Source organism: Rhinopithecus roxellana, chromosome 4 (genome assembly GCF_007565055.1).
Source record: "Rhinopithecus roxellana isolate Shanxi Qingling chromosome 4, ASM756505v1, whole genome shotgun sequence".
Classification (NCBI taxonomy): domain Eukaryota; kingdom Metazoa; phylum Chordata; class Mammalia; order Primates; family Cercopithecidae; genus Rhinopithecus; species Rhinopithecus roxellana.
In genome coordinates this window covers 59,863,534-59,881,341 of record NC_044552.1, presented here as the reverse complement: position 1 = coordinate 59,881,341, position 17,808 = coordinate 59,863,534, and the positions used below count along the sequence as shown (strand labels likewise).

At 36.1% G+C, this 17,808-nt stretch overlaps 1 protein-coding gene across 2 annotated transcripts in view; it reads right to left on the bottom strand.

Annotated features, from left to right (window-relative positions):
* The window catches only part of CDKAL1 (CDK5 regulatory subunit associated protein 1 like 1), a 718,226-nt gene that overhangs the window by 172,198 nt on the left and 528,220 nt on the right, over window positions 1–17,808 (bottom strand). For both annotated transcript variants that reach the window (XM_010354099.2, XM_030929089.1), the window contains one exon: window positions 346–526. In XM_010354099.2, the coding sequence (XP_010352401.1) occupies window positions 346–526 (181 nt within the window). The remainder of the gene's footprint in view (window positions 1–345; window positions 527–17,808) is intronic.

The window sequence follows — 17,808 nt, the reverse complement described above, 5'->3', positions numbered from 1 at the left end:
TATGTAACAAACCTGCACATTATGCACATGTACCCTAGAACTTAAAGTATAATAATAATAATAATAATAATAAAAAGAAATTTATGATACTAGAAAAAAAAATTCCCATCTCCCCAAGTCATCTGAATTTTACTGTTCGAAAGAAGAAAAAAGTGATTATATTTTAGTTGCCTAAGGTCATTTACCTCATCCATGGCCCCCTGGCCCCTGACCCCAACTTGGAAATCTCTTCATATTTTGTAATTCAAGGGTTATAACATGAGCAAGTTGGGTGAAGGTAAGCAACACAGCTGCATTTTTACAGCTACCGGCAAAAAACAATACCTTACAAGAAAAAGATCTTACCACTTGTGCTGGAACTTGTTCCATTTTTGCAGCAGGAGTTCCTGGTCTTGGGTAAAACTGATTAATAAAGAGGCTTGGGAATTTGTACTCTTCAACAAGTTTCACTGTTTCTTGAAAATCCTGATCTGTTTCTCCAGGAAAACCACAGATAATATCTGTAGCAATAGTTATTCCAGGAACTCTAGAAAATAACAAGACAAAAATGTAACAACTTGAGTATAAGCCATAATTATTCTATTTCCCTGATATTTTAAATACAATTTTTATGGTAATTAAAATTTACTTTTATAAAAAGCACACGTGCAAATAGTTTTAAAGAGTCCTAAATACCAAAAGTTTAAAATGAAAAACAGTGGCTGCCTGCCATTCCCAAGGAAACCTATCTTAAATTCTTTTAAATGGTTCTTTGTTCTTTCCTCTATATTTAAAAACAGATGCCAATTCTGCCATTTCTAGATTTACTAATTTTTAGGCAATAAGTTACTAACTTCTCTATTATGGTAAATGAGGCTTTAACTCTTGAACTACTGTATCCCTAATCTCCCAAATAGATCAATGAACAACCCCAGTTAAATCAGTAATACAGTACTTCCATTGGTATAACTGCAAAGATAACTTTCACTATAGAGTCAACTAGTATACTATTCAGTTTTGTTTTTCCCACAATGTGTAATTTTTCCTAGAGTTAATAATTGCTTCTCTTTTTTAAAACATTAGCTTAATGTTTTAAATACCTATGCTGATGTTTTCCAGACTCCATGAGGCCTATCAAAATCCAATACTGTCTTCTAAACCTTCTATATATTGTATGGAAATGCCATTCTTTTCAGGTGTGTGTTGCTTTTATAGTGAACTGGCTATCATCCTTGAATGTTGCTTCTTGGTATCCTTTTTTCAATAATCTTTTTTCCCCGGATCCTATGTCTTCTTAATTCTTGATTAACTCCCTCATTCTGCAGCGATGTGCTTTCTTTCAGAAGCTTTATCAGAAAGATACCAGGGAAATTTTGTTGTTGTCTTTGCATGCGTGGTCTTAGGCCTATACAACTGACCAACATTTGGTTGTGTGTAGCACTCCAAGTCAAAAAGTATTATCCATAAAAATTTTGCATTGTTCCTCTTTTTTTAAGCTGAAAACATTGCTAATGGGATGTCCAGATTAACTTGGATGCACACTTCTTTAAATGTGCCCGCATCATTCTCTTTTTAGAAGTTTTTATTAACTTTATGCTTAATGTGATAATATGCCTTGGATTGGGTCTTTAAATCTTTGTACAAGGTATAGTCTGGAGACTCATGGGCTTTAGGTTGAGGAAGTTTTCTGATATTATTTCTTTAATAATTTTTCTCTCAGGGAATCCTCTCTTTTGAATGTTGAAACCACTGGGTTGATCTCTTAGCTTTTTCTCTCTTTCATCTCTGCCCTTCTATTTTCTGGAAAATTTACTTCAGTATATGTTCCAACTATTTTATTGCAAAAAAAATTAATTCAATATTACTATTTACATTTCTCAGAGTTCTTTCTCTAATTTTCCTTTTCACAGCATCCTGTTTAGGGATGCAGTATCTTTTCTTATTTATCTGAGGATGTCAATTAAAGGTTTTTGTAATTTTTCTTCTGTTCACTGCGATTTGTCGTTTGGTTTCTCTCATTCATGGTTGAGACTTTCTACCAATAAAGAACAATTCTTGCTATCCTTTCATATTTAAGAGCAAAGCACTAAAATCTTTTTGTCATGGAGTGATTAGGTAGCAAGCTGCCTTTATTTTTGATAGGCCCAAATGTTGGCATCTTGGAAGTCATTTCTTTGTGGCCATTTAATGCCTCCATAAATATGGCACAGACATTGTTCTATTTTAATAGTATAACAATAACAGAATTACATTAACTTATTTAGAAATCCAGTATTACTCCGAGTCCATAAACAACAGGGAAAATGGCTCCAAACGTCAAATCATGGAATATCAACTTTCCTATCATTTAAACAGGCCGGATGCAGTGGATCACGCCTGTAATCCCAGAACTCTGGGAAGCCATGGTGGGTGGATCACCTGAGGTCAGGAGTTCGAGACCAGCCTGGCCAACATGGTGAAACCCTGTCTCTACTAAAAATACAAAAATTAGCTGGGTGTGGTGGCAGGTGCCTGCAATCCCAGCTATTTGGGAGGCTGAGGCAGGAGAATCGCTTGAACCCAGGAGGTGGAGGTTGCAGTGAGCCGAAATCGTGCCATTGCACTCCAGCCTGGGTGACAGAACAAGACTTCGTCTCAAAAAACAAACAAAAAAACCCAGTTCTACATGAAAGAATGAAAACAGTTTATCAAATTAAGATATACAAGATATTTGGGGGCATAAGAGGGAACAAGGGATATACCAATGAGGATAGTAAAATTATTATATTCCTAATATAGTTTCATAAAAACAACAGCTTTCCATATTTTCTTCACACACTACTTAGCACCCAGTGTGAAAGAAGCATGACAAATCTATTTTTTAAAATATTTTCTTCCTAATTTATTATTGGTCTCACCTAGCTATTTGCTGGGTTGAACTTCAGTTAATAAGTTCCAAGGACTGGAACTGTTCTCCATGATAAATAGAAAAAGAGACAATATTCACGCAGAAGAATAAAACAGTATATGTGAATAAAAACTTAAATTTTTATTGTGATATAAACATATTTTTCTTCTTTAAAGGTAATTATCAAAATTACATTTGAAAAATCACAAATATCGTATGATTTTACATGTAAGCTATAGATAAAAAGACCATTTTTGTAGAGTAAAACATGTAGAATAGCTTTTCGGCTAGCTAGTTTTATACTTGCCTATTCAATAATTCTGATCAAAAGGTCTACAACTAAAAATTAAAGTAATGGATCACAGCAGATCATAACAGAGAATAGTCCATCTCTCCTAGAAAATTTTAAAAAATAAATCGTAGAAACTGCATGGGAAATACTGTAAAAACAAAGGTTATTGTCCTCACCTATGAATTAGAATAAGTTTGGCACTGGATTATGGGGTATTCCCACAGGAAAGTACCTTACTGATTTTCCCTCTATCCTTCTTGATACATTATGGTGGAACCCAGTGTTATGCAACACCTGCTTACTTTGGCCTTAAGGGTCATAGTGACAAAAAAGAAACCTTTAAAGAAGTCATAGTAAATGTTAGGGAAAGGGATTTTCAATGCATGGATATATTTGGCAAGGTAAACAAAAAGTTGCCTGATAGCAAGGGAGGAGGCAGGCCACTGTGAATAGTAACTTATACTAGCCAATATTGAAAAGTAAAAGCAGTTTAATGGTTTCAAAGTATATAAGAATATGAACTGATTGCTTATAAAATGTTTTTAAAGTAGAGATTACACTTTAATGTTAGATGAGGCTGATCTATACATTAATTTTATATATGCAAATGATCCTACTTACATTCTTGAAAATAATTTGACTCTTTAGGTGAACCAACTGAAATCTCATCTACACTGTTGATTTCCCTAGTAAACAATTCTCTTCAGTATGAGAAAATCAAAGAAGTCTGAAGTGGAACAAATTCTAAATTACTAGTATATGATTTAAACTGGCTAGGAGGAAATTATAAGGGGTGTAAAACAGAATATTAATTCAAATATTTAAGATGCTAATTCTGGGTAAAAGCTATTTTTGAGATGACATGAATTTTCAAAATACTAAAAATTTTAAAATAATCATTTCCACAAACTTTTTTAAGGTGTGAGTGTAATGTATGTAACGACTAAGTAATATATTATTCAATTTTAGGAACTTTATGGATGTTTTCATACTAGCATTAGAAAATAATTCTGAAAAGAAGATGAAAATGAAAATGTTAATTTAGCTTAAACAACAGGAAAATGTTGGCCCTTTATTTTTTCTGTCCTATATTTACTGGCAAAATGGGTTTATTAAAGAGCTTGGGAATTGAGTAAGAAAGATTCCAATTATGCATCTGACCTTGTCAGAAGCAGTGCTATGATTACTTGTAAAGATATATCAGGGACATGTAAGGAACAGACAAACTATTTGTTGGCTGTAGCCTGGAATTTAAGAAAGCCATAAATATTTTAAAAGTTAATTATTTCACCTTGAATAAAAATACAAACATACACATACCCCACAATTTAAACATTCATCTCAAGATTTTTATTTGCCATTTGGTGTTTCACTGGCAAAAATATGGAAAAGAATAATTCTACTTTATTCTTTAGATCAATAAATTATGAGCTTCAAATTCTACATGTGAATAAAGTAGGACTAATACACATACTAATTATCTCAAAAGACAAAGAGAAAAATGATCAGCAAAGGACTAGACTCATCAAAATTAGTAGACATAAACAAAACACATGATTAAAAGAAATACTTTTTATCCTGTGGAGGTTTATTATAGGACGAATATTCAATACTTTTGGAGAAAAAAATGAGGTAGGTAGGGGAGAAAAATATCTTGAACTGAATGAATGAAATCATAACACATCTAAATATATGGTATGCAACTAAAGCAGTGCTTAAAGAAAAATCTATAGATATTAATTTCTGTGTTAGATATAAAAATCTAAGCTTCCACTTCAAGAAGCTAACAAAGAGAAAAAATCAAATCAAAAGACAAAATAATAAAGGTAAAATAAGAAATCAATGAAAGAGAAAATACAGAAAAATCAATAAAAGTAAAAAGTGCATCTTTGAAAAAAGTCAATACAATTAGTAATGTACTAGTTAGTCTGAGAAAAGAAAAGAAGATACAGATGTCCAGCTTTAGGCATGAAGGATGGGACATCACTACAGATGCTACCAACAGTAAAAGGATATTAAGAGAATATTATGAACCTTATGCCAATAAACTCACAACTTAGATAAAATGGGTAAATTCTTTGAAAGACATAAATTATGAAAATAGACTCAAGAAGAAACCAAAAACCTGAATATTCTTTTATCTATTACAAAAACTTGTAATTTAATACCTTGCCACCCAAACAAAACTACACAAAACAAAACCCCCGAAGACTAAATGGTTTCATGGTGAATTCTACCAAACATTTAAAGAATGATAAAATCAATTCTATGGAAACTATTTCAAAGATAGATGAGAAAGAAACTCATTTAAGAGTCCAGCATTACCCTGTTATGAAAACCAGAGGAAGGCAAATACTGCATGTTCTCACTTACAAATAAGTAGAAGCTAAGCTATGGGTACACAAAGGCAGACAGAATAGAACAATGAACTGTGAAGACTCAGAGGGGGAGGGTGGGACAGGAGTGAGGGATTAAAAAAATGCATATCAGGTACAGTGTTCACTACTGGGGTGAAGGGTACACTAAAATCTCAGACATTCACCCTATATAGATCATCCACATAACCAGAAACCACTTGTACCCTAAAAGGTACTTAAAAATATTTTTAAAAGCCGGGGAGGGGCCAAGATGGCCAACTAGAAGCAGCTGCCATCAGTGGCTCCCACCGAGAAGAATGAAAAGGGTAAGTGAATCCTGCACCTTCAGCTGAGGTATCCAGGTTCTCTAACTGGGACTGACTAGGTGGTTGGCACAACCCACAGAGAGCGAGGAAAAGCAGGGTGGAGCAATGGCTCACTTGGGAGCTGCATGCGACAAGGGGAGCTGTCACCCACAGCCAAGGGAGGTGGTGAGTGATTGTGCTACCCCACCCAGGAAACCATGCTTTTTCCATGAATCTGTGCAACCCAAGGATCAGTAGATCCCCCTGTAAGCCCATGCTACCAGGGCCTTGGGTCCCAAGCACAGAGCTGTGCAGATGCTTAGCAGACACTCAGGTTGCAGCCAGCAGCAGCAGGCTGGAGACTGAGTTCCTAGGGGTGAGGGTGGTTGACATCACTGCAGCCTCAGTCTGCTGTTTTCTTCTGCTGGTGCTAGGAAGACTGGGCAGTCTGGACCAGGAGGAACTCCCCACAATGTGGCACAGTGGTTGTGGCAGATTGTGGCCAGACTGCTTCTTTAGGTGGGACCCAGATCCATTCCTCCTCACTGAGTGGGGCCTCACTGTGGGAATTTTACCAACTCCAGCCAGTAGTTTACAGAGAGAACTCTGATCTCCCTGGGACAGAGCCCCTGAAGGGAGGGGAAGCTGCAGTCTCCAATGTTCAGCAGACTTAGTCTTTCCTGCCTGCTGGCTATGAAGAGGCCGGGCACTTCAGATGATGGGGATCCCCCTCAGTGCAGCAAACCTGCTCCACTAAGGGGCAGCCAGAGTGCTTCAGTAAGCAGGTCTCTGATCCTGTGCCTCCTGACTAGGTGAGACCCCCACAACAGGAGTCACCAGACACTTTATACAGGAGCATGCCCCGGGCATCAGGTCACTGCCACTATGGAAAAGAGGTCCCAGATGAAGGAGCAGGTAGCCATCTTTGCTGTTCTGCAGCCCCAACTGGTGACACCTCCAGGTGAGGGTATTTGTCACCACCAGGCCTGCCTTGCAACAGCTCCTGAAGGAAGCACTAAATATGGAAAGGAAAAACCACTATCAGCCCCTACAAAAACACACTGAAGTACAAAGACCAATGACACTATGAAGCAACCACATAAACAAATCTGCAAAATAACTAGTTAGAGTCATGATGACAGGATCAAATTCAAACATAACAATATTAGCCGTAAATGTAAATGGGCTAAAGGCCCCAATTAAAGGACACAGAATGGCAAGCTGGGTAAAGAGTCAAGACCCATCAGTGTGCTGTATTCAAGACCCATCAGTGTGCTGTATTCAAGAGACCCATCTCATGTGCAAAGACACACATGGGCTCAAAATAAAGGGATGAAGGAAAATTTACCAAGTAAATGGAAAGCAGCAAAAAGCAAAGACTGCAATCCTAGTTTCTGACAAAACAGACTTTAAACCAACAAAGATAAAAAAAGACAAAGAAGGGTATTACATAATGGTAGAGGGTTCAATTCAACAAGAAAAGCTAATTGTCCTAAATACGTATGCACCCAATAGGGGAGCACCCAGATTCATAAAACAAGTTCTTAGAGACCTACAAAGAGACTTAGACTCCCACCCAGTAATAGCGGGACACTTTAAAACCCCACTTTCAATATTAGATCAATGAGACAGAAAATTCAGAAAGATATTCAGGATTTAAACTCAGCTCTGGATCAGGTGGACCTGAAGGATATCTACAGAACTCTCCACACAAAAACAACAGAATACACATTCTTCTTGGCACCACATGGCACTTACTCTAAAATTTATCACATAATTGGAAGTAAAACATTCCTCAGCAAATGCAAAAGAACTGAAATCATAACAAACAGTCTCTTAGACCACAGCATAATCAAATTAGAACCCAGGATTAAGAAACTCCCTTAAAACCACACAACTACATGGAAATTGAACAACCTGCTCCTGAATGACTCCTGGGCAAATAACGAAATTAAGGTAGAAGTTTAAAAGTTCTTTGAAACTAATGAGAACAAAGAGACAGCATGCCAGAATCTATGAGCTAACACAGTGTTAACAGGAAAATTTATAGCACTAAATGCCCACATGAAAAAGCTAGAAAGATCTCAAAACAACCTCTTAACATCACAACTAAAAGAACTAGAGAACCAAGAGCAAACAAACCCCAAAGCCAGCAGAAGACAAGAAATAACCAAGCTCAGAGCAGAACTGAAGGAGAAAGAGACACAAAAAACCCTTAAAAAAAATCAACAAATCCAGGAGCTGGTTTTTTGTAAAAAATAAAATAGACTACTAGCTAGACTAATAAAGAAGAAAAGAGAGGAGAATCAAATAGACACAATAAAAAATGATAAAGCAGATATCACCACTGACTGCAAAAAATTAAACCAACCATCAGAGAATACTATAAACAGCTCTATGCAAATGAACTAGAAAATCTAGAAGAAATGGATAAATTTCTGGACACATACACCCTCCCAAGAGTGAACCAGGAAGAAGTTGAATATCTGAATAAACTAATAATGAGTTCTGAAATTGAGGCAGTAATAAATAGCCTACCAACCAAAAAAAGCACAGGACCAGATGGATTTACAACTGAATTCTAACAGAGGTACAAAGAGGAACTGGTACATTCCTTCTGAAACTATTCCAAACAATTGAAAAGCAGGGACTCCTTCCTAACTCATTTTATGAGGCCAGCATCATCCTGATACCAAAATCTGGCAAAGGTACAATAAAAAAAGAAAATTTCAGGCCAGTATCCTTGATGAACATCGATGTAAAAATCCTCAATAAAATACTGGCAAACCGAATCCAGCAGCACATCAAAAAGCTTATCCACCATGATCAAGTCAGTTTCATCCCTGGATGCAAGGCTGGTTCAACATATGCAAAACAATAAATGTGATTCATCACATAAACAGAAATAAAGACAAAAACCACGTGATTTTCTCAATAGATGCAGAAAAGGCCTTTGATAAAATTCAAAACTCCTTCATGTTAAAAACTCTCAATAAACTAGGTATTGATGGAACAGACCTCAAATAATAAGGGCCATTTATGACAAGCCCACAGCCAATATCATACTGAATGGGAAAAAACTGGAAGCATTCCCCTTGAAAATGGACACAAGACAAAGATGCCCTCTCTCACCACTCCTATTCAACATAGTATTGGAAGTTCTGGCCAGGAAAATCAGGCAAGAGAAAAAAACAAAGCATATTTAAATAGGAAGAGAAGAAATCAAACTGTCTCTATTTGCAGATGACATGCTCACATATCTAGAAAACCCCATCGTCTCAGTGCAAAAACCTCAACTCAATAAGCAATTTCAGCAAAGTCTCAGGATACAAAATCAATGTGCAAAAATCACAAGTATTCCTATATACCAACAATAGACAAGCAAAGAGCCAAATCATGAATGAACACCCATTCACAATTGCTACAAAGAGAATAAAATACCTAGGAACACAGCTATCAAGGAAAGTGAAGGACCTCTTCAAGGAGAACTACAAACCACTGTTCAAGGAAATAAGAGAGGACATAAACAAATGGAAAACCATTCCATTCAGCCAACAAACATATGAAAAAAAGCTCAACATCACAGATTATTAGAGAAATGCAAATCAAAACCATAATGGCATACTATCTCACACCAGTCAGAATGGCGATTATTAAAAAGTCAAGAAACAACAGATGTTGGTGAGGCTGTGGAGAAATAGGAATGCTTTTACACTGTTGGTGGAGATGTAAATTAGTTCAAGCATTGTGGAAGACAGTATGGTGATTCCTCAGAGACCTAGAACCAGAAATACCATTTGACCCAGCAATCCTATTTCTTGGTAAATACGCAAAGGAATATAAATGATCCTTTTATAGAGATACATGCACACGTATGTTCATTGCAGCACTATTCACCATAGCAAAGACATGGAATCAACCCAAATGCCCATCAATGATAGACTGGATGAAGAAAATGTGGTACATATATGCCACGGAATACTATATAGCCATAAAAATGAAAGAGATCATGTCCTTTGCAGGGACATGGATGTTGTCAGAAGCCATTATCCTCAGCAAACTAATGCAGGAACAGAAAACTAAACACCACATGTTCTCACTTATAAGTGCGAGCTGAACAATGAGAACACATAGACACAGGGAGGGGAACACACACTGGAGCCTGTTGAAGTGGGGAAGAGTACCAGGGAAAATAGCTAATGCATGCTGAGCTTAATACTTAAGTGATGGGTTGATAGGTGCAATAAATCACCACAGCACACATTTACCTAGGTAGCAAACCTGCACATCCTGCACATGTATCTCAGAACTTAAAAAAAAGTAAAAAAAAGAAAAAAAACAAAAACAAAAACAAAAAACAAGAACAAAAAATTTTTAAAGGAAACCAGAGGAAGAGATTAGAATTAAACTATAGACCAATATCCCTCATAAACAAAGAAACCAAAATTCTTAACAAAACATTGGCAAACTGAACCCTGCAAAATTAAAAAAAGATTATATATCATGACCAGTTTTTGAATCCAAGAAAGGTAAGGTTGATTTGATATGTGAGTATCAATTAATGTAATGTACCATATAAAAAGAATAAAGGACAAAATAAAAACCACGTAATGATCTTAACAGATTCAGAAAACTTTTGACAAATCCAACACCCATTCATGATTTTTAAAAATGCGTTTCCATTAGGATTGATAATAAAGCAAAGACTTCTGCTCTCACTTCTTCAATTCAACATATTACTGGAGGTTCTAGTTAGTCCAAAAAGCAAGGAATAGAAATTAAAGGCATATATGCTTAAAAGAAAGAACTTTTTTTTTTTTTTTTTTTTTGGCAGGTGACATGACCTTGTATGTAGAAAATCTAAAGAATCTAATGAGCCTACTAGAATAAGTCAGTTTAGCAAAACTGTAGGATACAAGATCAATATATAAAAATCAATTGCATTTTCTATACTAGTAATGAACAACCTGAAAATGAAATAAAGAATCCAATTCCATTCACAATAGCAAAAAAACTACTTACGAATATCTTTGAGAAAGAAAGGTAGAAGTTGTATGCCAAAAACTGGGAGAATTTAAAGAAACTGTCTTAAAACTTGATGAGGGAAATTAAAGATCTAAATAAATGGGAAAATATATAATTTTCATGGATTAGAAAATTCAGCATTGTTAAAATGGCAAGCCTCTCCAAATTGATTTATAGAGTCAATGCAACTCTATCAAAATAACAGCAAGTATTTCCGCTGAAAATGACAAGCTGTGCCTAAAATTTATGCAGAAATACAAATGACCTGAAATAGCCAGAACAGTTTTGAAGGAAAAAAAAGCTGGTGGAATAAATGAACCTGTTTTAAAGACTATAAAACTCCAATAATCAACGCAGTGTGGTATCAGTGTAGGGATACATCAATGGAAAAACATAGAGTCCAAATATATACCAATTCATCATATATGGTTAATTAGTTTTCAACAAAATTACCAAAGCAATTCAGTGAGGGCGGGAAACAAAGCGTTTTCAACAAATGGTACTGAAACAATCAAACACCATATGCAAAAAACCCCCCAAATTACTAAACCCTCCACCTAACATTATACACAAAAATATTTCCATGTGCATCATAGTCTGAATGTCAGATATAGAATTATTAAACAGCTAGAAGAAAATATGGGAGGAAATCTTTGTGACCTTGGGTTACGCAAAGATTTCTTAGCGATAGTGCCAACACCAAAAGTGCAATCTGTAAAAGTAAAATTTGATAAACTGAGAAATTAAACTTACTCAAAAGATACCCTTAAAAAATTAAAAGAGAAGCCATAGAGTAGAATAAAATATTTGCAAATCATATATCCAAAAAAAGATTTGTATCCAAACTATATTGAGAACTCTATGACTCACTAACAGGAAGACAACACAATAGTACAATGGGCAAAAGATTTAACCAACACTTCACTAAAGAAGATATAGGAATAGCTAATAAGTACATTACAATTTGCTTAACATTGTCACTAGTCAGAAAAATGAAAGTTTAAACCATGTAAAATGCCACACATCCAGTAGAATGGCTGTACCAAAAAGACTGAAAAAAAAAATAACAGATATTAGTAAGCATATAGAGAAACCGAAGCACTTATACATTGAAGGTGGGAATTTCAAATGGTGCAGTCACTTTGGAAAACAGTCCGACAGTTTCTTAAATAGTTAAACATACACTTACCGAGACCCAGCAATTCTACTGTAGTTATCTACCCAAGGGAAATGAAAATGTAAGCTCACACGAAGACCTGTACTTGGATTTTCACAGTAGCAATCTTCATAACTGTCCCCAAACTGGTAACAGTCCAAATTTCTATCAGTTGTTGAATGAATAACAAAATGTGGCATATCCATATGTGGAAATTACTTGCAAATAAAAAAGAGCCAACTACTGATACATACATTAACATGAATGAATCTGAAAAACATTCTTAAGTAAATGAAAGACGAAGGATTGCTTATTGTGATTCCATTTATAAGAAATATCTAGAAGATGACTTAGAATAGACAGAAAGCAAATCAGGCTTGCCTGAAACTGTGAGTAGAAGCAGGGACTGGCTGCAATTGGACATTAGGAAAATTTCTGACAGAATGAAAGCATTCTAAAACTGAATTGTGATGATAGTTGCACAACTGCATTAATTTACTAAAAATCTTCAAAACGCTTACATTGAATGAATATTCTGTGTTCTCTAAATTATCCTGCAGACTTAACAATGTTAAAAAAAAAAAAAAACTTTCTGAAGACAGAAAGATAGCATGAATCTTCCATGACATACTCTTCTAATAAGTTTTACTGAGCACTTACTATGTGAGACTCAATTATATTCTCTTATTTATTTTTTGTAGAGATGGAGTCTTGCTTTGTTGCCCAAGCTGGTCTCAAACTTGGAGCCTCAACTGATACTCCCGCCTCAGCCTCCAAAAGTCCTGGGATCACAGGTGTGAGGCAACTGCACCCGGCCAAGAAGTCTTAATAGTTGAACTATGACAGGGTGTAGTCAAAGAATTAAATGTGGACAAAGAAGCAGGTGTGGTGGCTCATGCCTGTCGTCCCAGTACTTTCAGAGGCCAAGGAAAGAGGATACTTGAAGCCAGGAGTTCATGGCCAACCTGAGCAATAAAGCAAGACCCTGTCTTTACCAAAAAAAAAAAAAAAAAAAAAAAAAAAAAAAAAATTCAAAAAGTTTAAATCAGCCAGGTGTGGTGGTGTGTGCCTAGAGTCTCAGGTATTCGGGAAACTGAGGTCGGAGAATCACTTGAGCCCAGAAGGTTGAGGCTTCAGTGAGCTATGATCGTGCCACTGCACTACAGCCTGGGTGACAGGGCTAGACTCTACCTCTTATAAGAAAAAAGAGACAAATCGGGACAAACGGCAAAATAAAAGGCAAGGAATAAAGGACTTATGTTCAGAGCATGAAATCATGAAGGACTTGAAGAAGGAAAGCGTGGATCTATTGCCCAAGTTAAACATCATATAACAATAGGGAATCATTCTATTTATACTGAAAGAGAAAATTTAGGAAGAAACAATTCAACATCTTCAAATAAATTTCAGATTTTTTTCAGCATCTCTAAATTTATCCTCATAATTTTATTAAAAATTTCTTAAATTACCTGCTCTAAAAAAAGAAAAACACTAAAACATTTAGACGAAGGCTGAAAAGCCATAACGAGTGACTAAGACAAAGAACGCCTAGTGTGACCTGGGCGTTCACTCTTATTCTTTTAATATGACTGTCTGGGAGAAACACCTTCCTTGCATAACTAAGATGTTCTACCACTAACTAGCTACATGATCTTGGACAAATTATTCAGCTTTAGATGCTTCCATTTCTTCTTTCATAAAATGGATATAGTAAAAGTATTCATAGATTAGGTTAATGAGGTAATAGATGTACTAATTGCTCAGGATGGTGCTTCCCATATAGTGGGTATTATGTATCGGCTTTATTATTGTAACCTTGTCAGAGAGATGATAACACCTGTCATTTATTATGTAACACTAAGTGCCAGGCAATCTGTTAACAACTTCATCTTGTTTAATATAACTTTCTCATAATATAGATTCTAATCCAGTTTTCATGAGAAAGGGGGAAAATGCCATTAGGGAAAGAGGTACAGTAAATTGCCCATGATCACAGAATCAATAAATAGAAAAGGAAGCATCTGATCTGAATCTTCTAATCACTACCCAAGGTAGTCCTTATCTCTTACCCATGTCACTGATGTGCTGATAGCAATGATGTACCATAAACACTGGCTGATCATAAGTTCACGAAAACAAAACTTATTATTACTATTTTGGTGAGACATGGTCTCACTCTGTCACCTAGGCTGGAGCGCAGTGGTGTGATCTTGGCTTAGTGCAGCCTCTATCTCTTGGGTGCAAATGATCCTCCTGCCTCAGCCTCCCAAGTAGCTGGGACTACAAAGTAGCCGAGATTACAGGTGTGCACCACCACAACTGGCTAATTTTGTTTATTTTTGGTTGAGATGAGATCTCATGACATTGCTCTAGTTTGTCCTGAATTCCTGAGCTCAAGTGATCCAGCCAGTGTTTACATTCTGCTACTTTAATGAGACCACATTTACACAGGTCACATTCCCTTTCCTAATTGGTTTTCTACACTGTCATGCCCACCTTTGAGTGGCGTCTTCGCTTTAACCTTTTTTGCATAGTCACAAACCAATCAGCACACACTCCCCATTCTGAGTTCATAAAAGGCCCCAGACCCAGCCACAAGGAAGGAACTTTCTGCCTTTGGGTAGGTGACCATCCCCATGTCCCCTCTTGGCTGAAAGCTGTTTCACTGCTCAATAAACTTCTCTCCGCCCTCCTCACTCTTCAATGTCCAGTGTATCCTCCTTTTTGGGTGCAGTACAAGAGCTCAGGAACTGCCAAACACAGGTACAAGCTGTAACAGAGGCAAGCTGGGGCACGCCAGTGTGGCTGAATGGGGCCCAGGCAGGGCGTTGTCAGCCAGAGGTCCTGGTTTGCAAAGCAACCGAGAAAATAATGCCTACAATCAATATTAGGCAAAATCTATATGCTAATATACAATTAACATATTAATTATACATAATATTTATAATCAAAGATAGCCTTTCAAGGTAGCTCCCTAAAAAAATTTAGTAGCAGTTAGTTTTTTAATGATTCCTTCTCTTTGAAAGTAATAAAACTTTTAATAAGCAAAAATAAAAATCTAGATGGGTTATTCAGTTTAAATTTGGTACAATTTTACCTTTTTAAAGTAACTTAGGTAAATATACGACATAAATAAAGGAAGAAATATATGAATAAATGGCAAATGGTTTGCTCAAGCTCTGCAAATTTCTTTTTTTTTGAGACGGAGTCTCGCTCTGTCGCCCGGGCTGGAGTGCAGTGGCCAGATCTCAGCTCACTGCAAGCTCCACCTTCCAGATTTACGCCATTCTCCTGCCTCAGCCTCCCGAGTAGCTGGGACTACAGGCGCCCACGACCTTGCCCGGCTACTTTTTTGTATTTTTTAGTAGAGACGGGATTTCACCGTGTTAGCCAGGATGGTCTCGATCTCCTGACCTCGTGATCCGCCCGTCTCGGCCTCCCAAAGTGCTGGGATTACAGGCTTGAGACACCGCACCCGGCCCAAGCTCTGCAAACTTCTGAATATTCTGAGAGATCAGAATTTAAAATGCAACAAACTCCAACTATTAAATATTTGTGGTAAAAAATGATCAAGTGTATGGAAAAATTGTTTCTGACACTTAGAAAAGTGGCTGTCAAATAGGCTAAAAAAAAAAAGGATGAGAGACAACTGGATGAGATGACACCACAGAATTTAATGTCATCCATTACATTTCTAAGCCTGGTATAAATCCACAATATATCATTTGGCTTCAAGCACAAATCAAATGAATCATCACTGCTAACTAAAAATCAAATAAATACCATGTTAAATAAGTTTTTTATCCTGTAACACTATGCTTGCATTCCATAGCAAATATTTTGGAATAAGCACAAAGCCTTACATAAGACCAAAGATATTGCCTTAAAAATTAAAAGTAAGCATACTGCATAATATTGTTATAGTATTTAAAAGAAACCATATTAAATTTCACAGAATTTTTACACATCTGTTATTAAAATCATTTTATGATATTGCTGGTTAAAGTGAAGGTATTTACTATCTATGGTACTGCTAACACAATTCTTATATGAGTTTTTCTGTTTCTATGGTAACATGAATTATAAGGTTCAATGAAGCTGAATTCAGTAATGTGTATTTTTCTGTTATTCAAGGTGAAAAGGAAATGAAACATTTCTAACATTCATAAACTGCAGCAAATGTCTGAATTCCATTTAGAGATAAGATGATAATTACTAAAGTAATTAGAATTCTTCCTGGATGGAATTATTTTGCACACAGTGGAAATTTAGATTTGAGAATGAAAGTAGGGGCCAGAGTATATTCAGCATCAGTAATTAATTACAACCCAAACCCATCCGCCATTCTGATACCTTGGAACGGACTATACCTTCTTCTGTCTGCTTCTGACTACAATATAAAAGAAAGCTTATCCTCTACCCCCACCCCTAAGTCAGAAAGATAAAGTGGGTGAAATCATTTTATTCAAGAAAAAATCCAATTACAGAAATAATCAACTTTTCTCTCTTGCTTTATTTTTTCATATTTGAAAGGGCTTTCACATTAGCAGAACCAATTAAACGAATATCAGGACAGGGCAAAATCTACAAAGTTAGGCAAGTTTCTTAAATCTTTTAAAATTAAACTTTGAAAAAAACCACTTAGAGACTGAAACCCAGATCGTGGCATTCTTTAACGGGAAAACATAACTGGAAGGTAACTAAACATCAGGTCTCGGGAAGAATAATTTATAAAATGATACAGTCAAAATGCAGTTGCCTCTAATATCCAGTCCATTATTAAGAAATTAGGCAAATGATTACTTTTAATGGCAGTGTTGTTATCAAAAAATAGCACTCAGAAACATTACATTTCAAGTCTTATGTCATCCTAAAGTGCAATTGGTATAGCATCATCATAAATAATACTGAATAGGGATATATACAAATTGGAAAAAATATATATATATACACACTCACACATACATACACAGAGCAAGCAAGTGAGAAGATGGGAAGCTATATTTATGGAATAGAAATTATAAAATCCTTTAAATCAAAACACAGATTTATAATCACTTTATTTCTTATGAGTTGAGCATATTTTCTTATTGTGTTTTATTGTTTTAAAGGTCAGAGGTTGGCAAACTACAGCCCATGTGCCAAATCCAGCTGTTGTCTGTTTTTGTAAATAAAGTTTTATTGGAACACAGCTACACTCATTCATTTCATACTGTTTATGGCTGCTTTCACTACAAAAGCAGAGTTGAATAGTTGTGACAGTTGCAACAGAAACTGCATGGTCTGCAAAGCCAAAATTATTTACCATCTGCTGAGATTCTAACCAACCAGGCCCACGACTCTGATTTTTGATAAGAACTCCCAGGAACACTCCAGGGTGAATTGAGGGCCAGTGGGTATATATAATGCTCTCCCGAATGTAGCTCTAATCAACCTTTCCATTATCACCCAATTCCGATTGATATGATTCAAATCAGAATACTTCCTCTCTGAGCAATCCCATTGTACAATCCCCTATCCATACTACTCATTGAAATCAGAATAATTCCTCTCTGAGCAATCCTACTGTACAATCCCCTATCCATACTACTGATATTCCCTGGGCCACCTCTCTGACGAAATTTTTCTTGATTTTATCTCAGCATCTTGATTCATTCACAGTCCCTCCTTTGTACCTCTATGATGTCCCTGTTATGATCTTCCTGACATTTTTACATCTGTTTTCTTGCTTTATGCCTCCTAATAAACTGTAAGCACCTGGTGGACAAGGATGGGGTCATATTCACATTCCTACACTCTGTAGTAAT